The sequence below is a fragment of the Sinocyclocheilus rhinocerous genome, unplaced genomic scaffold, assembly GCF_001515625.1.
Source record: "Sinocyclocheilus rhinocerous isolate Xijiao unplaced genomic scaffold, SAMN03320098_v1.1 scaffold1245, whole genome shotgun sequence".
NCBI classification, from domain to species: Eukaryota; Metazoa; Chordata; class Actinopteri; order Cypriniformes; family Cyprinidae; genus Sinocyclocheilus; species Sinocyclocheilus rhinocerous.
In genome coordinates, this window is record NW_015627632.1 from 432,990 (window position 1) to 444,778 (window position 11,789).

The 11,789-nt window shown below is 34.2% G+C and overlaps 1 protein-coding gene across 1 annotated transcript in view; it reads left to right on the forward strand.

Annotated features, from left to right (window-relative positions):
* The window catches only part of vipr1b (vasoactive intestinal peptide receptor 1b), a 51,552-nt gene that overhangs the window by 31,072 nt on the left and 8,691 nt on the right, over positions 1 to 11,789 (forward strand). The window contains exons 5-6 of the mRNA XM_016544799.1: positions 913 to 1,010; positions 6,855 to 6,990. Of these exons, the coding sequence (XP_016400285.1) occupies positions 913 to 1,010; positions 6,855 to 6,990 (234 nt within the window). The remainder of the gene's footprint in view (positions 1 to 912; positions 1,011 to 6,854; positions 6,991 to 11,789) is intronic.

Sequence of the window (11,789 nt, forward strand, 5' to 3'; positions counted from 1 at the left end):
CATCAACAGGATGGGTAATCAGCACCCAGTCTTCAGACCCACTGGGAATATGTGGGCATGGGACTTAAAAGGAATTTTATGTTTTTGTTTATTCAAGTGTGATGCTCCTTGTTGCCATGTTCAGGTTTTTATATTCAACTTCGGTCAAAGACTATAGAGGGGGTTATTTAAAAATGCTCTACACAGGTGAGTCTTTTAGCAAAGCTTTGCATGGGAGAGACAGCACAGTACTCATTCTTACCACAAAAAAGAAACATCCTTTTCAGGATCCCAGAAATGGACAAAAAAGTCAGTGCATTGAGTCAGAGTTAGATACCGTGGTTGTTTTGTTTTTGAGCTGTAGTGTTTATGGAGGTTGTAAATGCATGTTTTGACCCCACTGTCATCATACGTACTAAGAGCAGTATGCTGTTAAAAAAATCATGTAGATTTACACATAAAGCAAAATAATTTCGATTTCTTGCTTTTAATAGAATGGTTTGCTATAAACCATGTTTAATGATGTTTAAAAAACATGATACCATAACCGATCACACTGTATAAAAGTATGGAGTCTGTACAAATTTTTATGTTTTAGTAAGAAGTCTTCTGTGCTCACCAAGGCTGCATTTATTTGATCAAAAATACAGTAAAAACATGATCCTTCAGAGATTATTCTAATATGCTGATTTGCTGCTAAAGAAACATTTAGAATAGAAACAGGATTTATTTAAAATATTTAATCTTTTGTAACATTGTAAATGTCTTTTCAGTGTAATGTGTCCTTGCTCAATAAAAAATATTCATTTCTTCTTTCAAACAAAAAAAATCTTGACCTCAAACCAACAGTAGTGTAATTTGAAGATTCAAAAAGATTTAAAATCTTCTGCGCTATTTGAACTAGTTAACTGTATTCTTTCTTTTCTTTTGCAGGATAGTTTCTTTAGGTCGGTGAAGATCGGCTACACCATCGGGCACAGTGTTTCTCTCATTTCTCTCACCACTGCCATTGTAATACTTTGTATATCCAGGTAAGAAATTCTACATTTGTTGAAACTGATGCTAACATTTGCTGGTGCAGGGGTGAATTATGTTCTTTTGCAAAAATAGTTTTGCATTTCTCTAGATGTGTAATGTTTATGCTATCATACTTGCTTTAACTAGTTTTAAAGCCCTATCCAAGGCAATTATTTCTAAGGAAAATTACTTCCTGCCTAACTGACAGTTCTTTAAAATGAACTGAGGGTGAAGTATAATTACATCTGCTTATTTTTATACAAATCAAATGCATGCGGTCGAAGAACAGGGTACAAATACAAGGTACAATTGCTTGAAACTCTCTCTCTCTATTATTCTTTTTTTAAATAGTGAGATTTAAATGTAGTGAGGATCACAGTTGTGGCTTTTAAAATGTAGAATTTTAAAATATTACTATTTTAAATATATATTTTGAAATATTAATTTAAAATGTTTATTAGAATTCATTTGAATGTTTCTAGACAAAAAAATACTATTTTACTACACACACACACAAATTTTTTCTTTGCCTTTTATAAGTGTTTTTTTGCTGTCAAATACTGGGCACAGTTTGAGTCCTACTAATGTTTCACATTGAAGAATGTCATTTTGATTAAGCTAATGGTTAACAGGCTTTAAACACAGAGAACAGTGCTTCATGCGTGATTGTAGCCAACCCCAGATTCACCATGAGGCGTCATGGAGCGAGTCACTGAATCACTGAAGCTGTCGAGGATTAAACAGCAAACAACATGCGTTTTGACACTACAGTGATTGATCTAGCTCACCAGAGGCAAAACGGTCTGCTAATGACAGAGATAAGAGCTTTCTTACATGTATATTCCAACACACACATTTCATCCTGGCCAAACAAGACTCCCCACCATCAGAGAATCATTCCCCATCACCATGCTAAAATATTCCGAGAGTTGTCATGATTAAACTATAACAAAGCTGATATACATTATTTACTACTTTAAACACAGAAAACAGTGCTTCATGCGTGATTGTAGCCAACCCCAGATTCACCATAGGGCGTCATGGAGCGAGTCACTGAATCACTGAAGCTGTCGAGGATTAAACAGCAAACAACATGCGTTTTGACACTACAGTGATTGATCTAGCTCACCAGAGGCAAAACGGTCTTCTAATGACAGAGATAAGAGCTTTCTTACATGTATATTCCAACTCACACATTTCATCCTGGCCAAACAAGACTCCCCACCATCAGAGAATCATTCCAGTGTGGATTAGTGCTCACATATAAACCCAGTAGACCCAGTATACCCAGTAAACCATAAACACGGTTTAAAACCCTTTAAATGGCACCAAGTTATATAATTTTATAAATATAATAATATAATATATATAATATAATAATATATAAAATAATATAAATATAAAAGTTATAAATATAATTTATGTATGTATTAAGCACTGCATACATTTATGGATCAGACTATGTATGATGCTCTTCTGGTGGATGATTCATTTTTGACATGGCACATTCCTGTGACATGCTCATTATAGTAACTGCTATGGATGTAGCTTACTCATAATCACCCATAATAATTGCAACATTAGTAGGGTAAGATGAGGTAAGATACCCCTGGACCAAAATGACCCCCCACCAATTTTTTATCTTGACCATAGAGGGCACAAAATCTCATTTCATTACTTTTGATGAATGGCTGCGCTATTTTTAATTTTGTAATTTTCATCTGACTATGAACATTTTGAGATTTAGTCAGTCAAAACAGTTTTGAGGTTAACTGATCTAATTTTGTGTCTCTGTTAAAAATGCATTGTATTATGTTGAATATCAGAGTTTGTGTGTGTGTGTGTGTGTCTGTTTGTTAAAGAGGGATTTGTGGACACATCAGTGTGTCTTTAGATTTGTTGAGTAAAAATTATAGGTAACACTTTATTTTAAGGTGTCCTTGTTACACATGTTACATGTACTTACTATTATAATAACAATTAATTATGCATAATTACATGCAAGTAACCCTAAGCCATACCCTAATCCTAACCCTAACCATATAGTATGTACATGTAGTTAATTAATATTACACAGTACTTAAATGTTTAATTACACTGTAACAAGGACACCTTAAGATAAAGTGTAACCAAATTATATTTTTTATTTTGAAGTAAAAAGATCAAATTAGATCCTTGTGGTAAGATGGTCACCCAGAAATGGCACAACATATTTTTACATTTTATTTCATGACAAATAAATTAGCAAATGTTTCTATTTATTTCCTATAATAACACACTGTCTGATGCATCATCATCCTGCACATGTTATCTTATATCTAAATATGTTACAATTTTAAAGTAAATGCACATTGGCATCTTCCCTCATTTTACCCTGCAGTATTTGACTGATTTACCAAACGTATAAGAGGATGACCTATAAAAGTGCATAAGTTTTGCTGTAAACTTGCACAGCGTCAATCCTCCCTGGAGCATGCTGGGGTTAAGTGCTTTGCTCAAGGGCGCAAATGTGATAGTTCACGGCTCACTCCTTCTGATTACCAACTCTAAGCTCAATCACCTTTTCAAATGCTGTCATTTCCATCAGTAATAAGGTTCATGTGTGTCACCACCAGTATGGCAGAGCAGCACTACTCATCGATAAAGCTGCTCATGTTCAGCTCTCCAGCAATGTAATCAGTCCTAATCCTGTCTGTTAACACTATCTGCACTCGAGCTGCAGGCTTAAGCAGTCTTAACTGAGAGGATATCAGTCTGATGTGGGATTTCAGTGACTGACAGGGACTGAAGACCTGATCACACCTCAGGTTGTTATTATTGCCGGTTTGAACACTTGCTCCCACTCTATTGAATGACTCAGGTCACAAGTTGTCTTTGCTTGGTGAAAACAGTCTGCGGTGTAATTAAATTGTGCCTTCACCAAGAATTCAATTCAATTCAAATTTATTTGTATAGTGCTTTTCACAATACACATTGTTTCAAAGCAGCTTTATAGAAAATGCATGTGTCTACATTACAAAGTAGAAGTGAATGTGTCCAAGTAATGTTCATTTCACAAATAAACACAAAAGAAACACTTGGTACAAATTTTGTAGTGTCCAAATCTGTCAGAGGTATGTCAAGGTGATCCTGCAGATGGCCACGCACTAGAGATGCAACATAGGCCTGTAAGATCATGCTGATAGTGTCAGATCACAGCATGTAAAATGAGCAAACCAGAGACGACATACCTGTGCATGAGTGCTAGGTTAAAGGAAACACAGGGATTTGACCTTTAACTCAAAAAAATGTAAAGCTATAGTCAGTTAGGGAAAACTGCAATGTTATGCAATTAAAATGGTAACTTATATAAAACTTCAAAAGCTGTATTTTAATAAAAACCTATTTGTAAATGGGTTCATTTCAAATTTAAGCTTTATAGAAAGCATCTGTGACATGCTGTTGAATAATTAAGACTCAGCAAGCAAAAATCTACAGTAATGCACTTACAAACAAAATCTGTGGGGTAATTTGTTTAAACAATGATGGAAATTATTTTTCTTGTGTTGTGTTTTGAATATGGAAAAAACAGTATGCTCAAAACAATGCTGGAAATATAACCACTGGTAATGCCGTCAATCCAAAATTGTTATTATTATTTATATACTATTATAGTTTGTATTAATAGTTTTAATTAGATGTTATTTTTATATTTTAGGTTTTTATTTTAATTTTATTTTAATTTGTATTAATATTATGTTCTTTTGACATTTTTACTAGTTTTTTTTTTTTATTATTTTTATTCTGAATAGTTTTAACTTAGTTTTCCGTTTTAGATTTATTTCAAGATTAGTTTTATTTCAGTTAGTAATTTTAATACTTCAGCTTAAACTTTTGCCAAGGAAACATTTTACATCTAATTTGTATATTTATTTTGATTAACAAAAAATGTTTCCTTTATAGTTTTAGTATTATTTTTTGTTAAAGATAACACCGCTTCAATTACTCTTTCCCATTTGTTTTCTAATATTTAATTCAGGGTTATTATCCATATACAGTGGATCTCTTCAAATATCCAAACCAGGAGTTGTATAAGTTAGATTTTGCTTGCTGTAATGTATAATATTTTAAGTCCATTTCAGCAGGCTTTTGCCACAGTATCAAAACAAATGGATTTCTGAAGTAATGAAGTAACTTTTCCACACATTGTTTAGAATTCATCTTACTGGCCACATAAATATATAGTTTAGCCATGAAACTCTAGATGGCGCAGGCTGATGTTTTGTTAACATAACTGATGATATTCAGAGAGTTAAACGACTTGGCAGAAGCTGATTGGTTCATGCTGCATTTGCAGCCAATGAGCTTACTGCCTTGCATTTATATGGCTGGCTAGCATTCACTAGAGATTCCTGCAGCGGGCTTTCAGAGTTTCTCTGAAACCCTCCACCTTCCCCAGCTCCACCTGTATAGAATGCGTTTTGACACTACAGTGATTGATCTAGCTAGTGAAGGACATCACCAAGGAAGGTAGACAAATGAAAATCCAATACTGTAAATCAAAAACCAGACAAAAAAACTAATTCAAAGAAACTCAATATGAACTGACTCTTTAAGTCAAGTACTTCTATTTAAAATATTGGGGTCAGTAAGGTTTTTTTAAAAGAAATTAATATCAAAGATGCGTTAAATTGATCAAAAGTAACAGTAAACACTATGTTGTTACAAAAAAAGTTAATTGAAATAAAGTCTGTTCTGTTGAACTTTCTATTTATCAGAGAATCCTGAAGAAATGCATCACGGTTTCCACAAGTGCTGAACAACTGTTTACAACATTGATAATAATAAGAAATGTTTCTTGAGCTGCAAATCAGCATACTAGAATGATTTCTGAAGGATCATGTGACCCTGAAGACTGGAGTAATGATGCTGAAAATTCAGCTTTGCCATCACAGGAATAAATTATATTAATAAATAACATAAAATATATTAAAATAGAAAACAGTTCTTCTACTTTTGAATGCCATAAAGTCATCATTTTATTTCTTTTAGACTCATAAGTGGCTAAATGGGATTTATTTAGATTATTCCAATAAGGCAAGAAGCCTTATCTGCACACAGTGCTGCAAAAATGTAGTCCCAACAGCACATTATTTGTATTGTCTTGTTGTAAACTAACAATCACTACAGCATGACAACTTTGTAGGGTATTTGAGAGAATATAAATCTTTTCCTTTCACCAGAGCGCAAAGCGAAACCAGTGTTTAAACAAAGTGTCAGCTGATTTACTAGTGTGAGGTATGGACATTATAAACAAAAGACAATGTTCAGGGTGTTCTGGGATATCAGAGTCTCTCTCTCTGTTTTTAAAAACACCTGCATTTTGGATAAAGCAGCTCTGGATGTGTTCTCAAAAGAACAGTTAACCCATTAAATGAAAATTATGCCATTATGCACGCACTCTCATGTTGCTCCCAATCCTGCATGACTTTCTTTTTTTCCACATGGTAGATGCAGTGTGGTCAGTATTTGACTGCCTGCCATAGCTTGATAATATTAAATGAGCATTTTGGATATTAAATAAGCAGGTACCTTGAATTTTAAATCAGATTTTATGAATTCCCATGAATTACCGTGAGTAGAAATGTGTGTGAAATGGACTACAACACAATGCAACAAATTATCTGTTGAATGAACCCCTTACACGGACCAGAAAGCTCAATTAGGATTTCATTTGTAGTGTAATTAGCTGTCATTTTTTCCGCTATTAGTTCCAAGGACAGGGTGTAATTAGGGGGAAGGGGACTTCTCAATCAGGCTTAACGTATTTTAGATTCAGTCCGTAAGCGTGGCTGATTGTATTCCTTGTATTCCCTCAGGAAGCTCCACTGCACGCGGAACTACATCCACATGCACCTGTTTGTGTCCTTCATTCTGAAAGCCATCGCAGTCTTCGTCAAAGATGCGGTGCTCTACGATGTTTTTCAAGAGTCTGACAACTGCTCCACTGACTCTGTAAGTTCATTATTGCACAATCTATTTATTTATTTTCTACTAAGTCCCCCAGGAGTCTGTAATAGTTTCAGTTAGCAAACCATGTGACATCCACACACAGCAAACCAAGTATTTATCTAGCAATGTTAGTAAATATAGTCTATCCCAGCTGATCACGTTTACATTTTTTCTTACTCACTGGTCTTGGGCCTCTCGACTGTTATGTCTGCTGCTAAACATCCATGAGCATAACTTCACACTTGCTTGCTGAATTGACTGCTGTGGGTGACCTCTGTTTGAACCAGCTTGCCAAAATGCTTGTTCCAGTCATTCTGGATGGCATGTACTCCCACTGTTATTGTTGTAGCCCCTTAAGCTAACTCAATTTCACAGATTTTTCTTTCACAACATTGCAAAATCACAAGAAGTGATGTGAACTTTGGGTCATTTTTTGACACTGGTGCAACAGGGTATTTTGTTTGTACTAGTTTTACACAATTGTACTGACAAGTGTATGCTGGTTTACTAGTGTCCCATTACTATGCTGGTTTACTAGTGTCTCTATTAAAATAAGAGGAATCCGTTTCACAGTATTTAGACAGCATCGTCTGACTGCTAGTAATGGTGAAGGACATTTTCTGAGATGACTCAGCTGTTAAGATGACGACTGATTGAACTTGACAAAGGAGCATAAAGCTCTCAATGAAAACATGGCTCCTTATCACAGTGTATGGAGTGAGTGTGCTGTAACACATGTCCAGTGTTCAGATCTGGTGTCTTTCAATGTCTGCAGTTTGAGCAGGAATTTTCCATAGATCAAGGCCGTCTGTGGGATCTTCAGAAGTGTAATGTTCTTTCAAACTGAGCTTTTGACTCTTTAGAATTTTAAAGCAAATGGATTTTAAATGCAACTTTTTTTTTTAATTATATAAATCTTTAAAATTGACTTTTTACAGTGATTTTTGTTGGCATAAAAAGGTCTGAAACACTGTGGCACAAAGGATGCATATGTCTGAATGTAGACCGTCTAATCGAGTCGTTGTTTTCACAGGTCGTTTGCTGAAAATGTGTCGCTCCAGACTCATATGACTATTTTCTGTAAAACAAAATCAATCTATCTATCTATCTATCTATCTATCCCGTTTGACAAAATGGCAAATGAAAATGTATATGAAAGCTTTTTCCACCTTGGAGTAGAACATGAAGTTTACAATAAAGAAGAGTCACATTGTGATAAACCATAATGCAACTGTTAGAAATAATTCATAGACATGATTTCAAAATAGTCACATTGTGAGATATAAAGTGACAATGTAAAATATATATTTGAAGTCATATTGTGGCTTTATTTCTCTTGCAAAAATTACAAGCAAGCTTTCAAGCATTGTAAACCAGGCAAGCAAGATACTGTAATAGTTCCTGCAGAACGCAAGGGCAGTTGAAAGGAAAGCCTTTCATATTGATATGGTTCCATTACATCCTCTCCATGATTCTTTTTAACGGCTCCCACAATGTTTTTTAGGTCTGTGATTTTTTTAAAAATTATTATTATTTTTTTATTATTCTATCCTCGTGGGATAGAAAATAAAACTTGCTTTATGTATTTGTTTGTTTATTTATTTATTTAATTTTGAGAGAGTCACAATTGTGAGACATAAAGTCGTGATTACGACATATAAAGTTTAAATTATGGGATATAAAGTCACAGTTGGAAGATATTAAGGCACACTGTGAGATTTAAAGTCACGATTATGCGAAATAAAGTCGTTATTACAAGATAATGTCACATTGAGAGGTATAAAGCCACAGTTATGTGAAATAAAGTTGCGATTACGAGATATAAAAAGTCACAGTTGGAAGATATAAAGGCACATTGTGAGATTTAAAGTCATATCTGTGGGATATAAAGTCTAATAAAGTTGTTATTATGACATATACACTCACATTGTGTTATGTATAAAGTCACAAATGAAAGATAAAAAATTGAAAAATAGTTTTTTCTTTTCTTTTTATTCTGAAGATGAAGCAGGCTTTCATACAAAATAATTTCACAATAATGAGATATCATTTTGTTGTTATTGAAATAAAGTATTGATTAAGAGATGTAAAGTCACATTGTGAGATATAAAGTCACAGTTGGAAGATATAAAGCTGTCAGTTCAGTTTTTTTTTAGATTTGAACCCAGGTCTCCTTTCACTCCTTACAGAGCCTATAGATTACAATCCTTACATTTTTATGAAGAACTACGTAGTTAAAAAGTGCTCCTTAAAAGTCTTACATCAGTCTCTTTTAAAGACTTAATCTGCATGCTAAATATTACTAATCTCCTGTGGAATCAGTTGATATTCACAGCTAGGCTATGTGTCAAGCTGCCTTATTAACGTTATTCTCACCTTTAAATAAAAGTAGGCTCATGGGAAAAGACAGAATGACTGATTGCCAGAAAACAGCTTTATAAAAAGAATTAGTTGCAGTGGTTTTTATCTATGATACATAATAAATGCATGATAAAAGGCTGTTGAGAGGTTCACCTCAGCAGAAGGTGTTTGTTAACCATATGTGTGGCCTGCAGCTAAAGATTTCTATCTATTTCAGGGATTTCGTGCTCTGAGCAAGATGCTGCGTCTCGCATAGTAATTTGGGATGATTTATGTGTATTAGAACTATGAGCCAGATCCATTCATCCTGCGCTGCCTCATGTTACACGCCCGAAAGCAGAAAGCATCATTCAGAGCCTTCTGCTGTCTAAACTGTTGATTGCTTCATCCACCCAATTCTTTTCTCCTGCCTGTAAGGCATGCACTCTCATTTTCAGCGTGTTGCAGAGAGGAACGGAGTTTAAGATCTTGAGAATCTTGAGAATCTTTGATCCTCGGATGATGGAGCTCAAAGAAGTATTTTTAGAAAAACAGTTTTTTTCTTATGTACAAAACTACATACTTTCAAAATCAAGGTGGGTGTCAAAACAACTACTCGACTTGTTAATCTTTATCAAGTTCTGTACAATTAGGCTCCACCAAACTCTCAACAAGTGATTTAAAGTTCTGTTCACCACACAGGATGTGACTATATTTATGTACACAGACTAATTTATAAGGTGTGGTAAAAAAAGATTTTGTAAGTATTTTATTTGTTTATTTATTATTTTAAGATGTACTTAATTTAAGATGTCATTTATTCTTGTGATGCCAAAGCTGAATTTTCAGCACAATCTTCAGTGTCACATGATCCTTCCGAAACCATTCTAATATTTGGAGCGCAAGAAACATTTTTTTTATCAATGTTGAAAACATTTGCAATGCTTAATATTTTTGGAAACCATGATATATATTTTTTCAGGATGCTTTGATGAATAGAAAGTTATTTATTTGAAATATTTTTAACATTGGAAATGTCTTTATCATAGGGTCATATGATGCGATTTCAATTTTTCCTTTCTCTTTGGAGTGTTACAAGCTCTTGGTGCATAAAGAAGATCTGTAAAGTTCTTCTTTGCAGCCCCTAGTTTCAAACTAGTGATCCATCTTGTCCATCCCTGTATTGTAGTTATCTTGATATGAACATCACAGATCATTAACTGTGTTCAAACTGTTGTGCAGCACCACATCTACGGGCCTCAGCATGATGGTTTTGCTTGTATTGAACAGTCAGAAGTTAGTAGTCATTAATTCGTTCTGCTTTTGAGCAGGAGGACATGGCATTTTCAGCATTATGCTGTATCTTTGCTCTGTTTTTCCTTTTCACCTTCAGCCACTTACACCCCTCCTGTCTGATTTCATTGCTGTGTGTTTGTCTCACAGTTATTTGTCTATAGTTCTCCTGCAGTCTGCCTGCCATGTCTCACTGTCCTTCCTCAACAAACTCCTCTCTACCTCCCACAGGTTCTATTTAAATAAAACCACTGCTTTCATGAAAGTTTATTACCAGTGCTTAAATTGCTATTTTGGAAGTCAAAGGAACCCCAAAAAAAGCAAGCACTAGCTAGGCAATTGATAGTTTTCATGTGACGTCACACACTCATAGGAACGCCCACCTGGAGGGCAAAACGAAGCTTTGCTCCACTGACCGCCAGTTATTATGAACCCAGAATATAAACAATGTGCAAAGTTTCACGTTAAATGGTTTCCCATAAAAAAACATTATAAGGAAAACACTGAACCATTAAGCGGATTGCGTTCATATTCCGCCCTCATCTGCTTGCCTATGTAAACTATGAATCATTAATATAGTGATTACTGAATTCGGCTTGTGCTGCAGTTCTATGGATGTTTTGCCCTCCAGGTCTTCGAGTCGGTCACGTGACTGAAAGCTATCAATACATGACATATGCATAATTACCTAGAGTAATCAGGGTTTGTAATGTGAGAATTAAAAGTATATGTATATGTATATTCAAGTTTTTACAAATGAAAAGCCATAAATTCCTTCACTTTGAACTTCTTAAATATGCGTTATGTATTTAAATTATATATACGTAAATATATTTTAATATACGTGAACTTGCGAATTATATTGCAAATTAATTAATAATTTTTAATTAAATGATTTGACATTTATAAGAAACAGATTACCATTTATGTGTACCGAAGACTTAATGCAAAAGGAAATTTAAAGTAAAAATATTTGTTTTTCATCTGAATATCAGCCTGGAGCATGCCTTCATTCATAATAATTACATTTTATTGATACAAACTGGAAATCTGCCCTAAATTGTATTTTTATTGAAATGAAAATATATAACTTTCACTGTCAATGTTTTTTTTATTTCTTTTTGTGATGAGGGGGGCTAAGATGATGTCATCACCATTGCAATAATGGG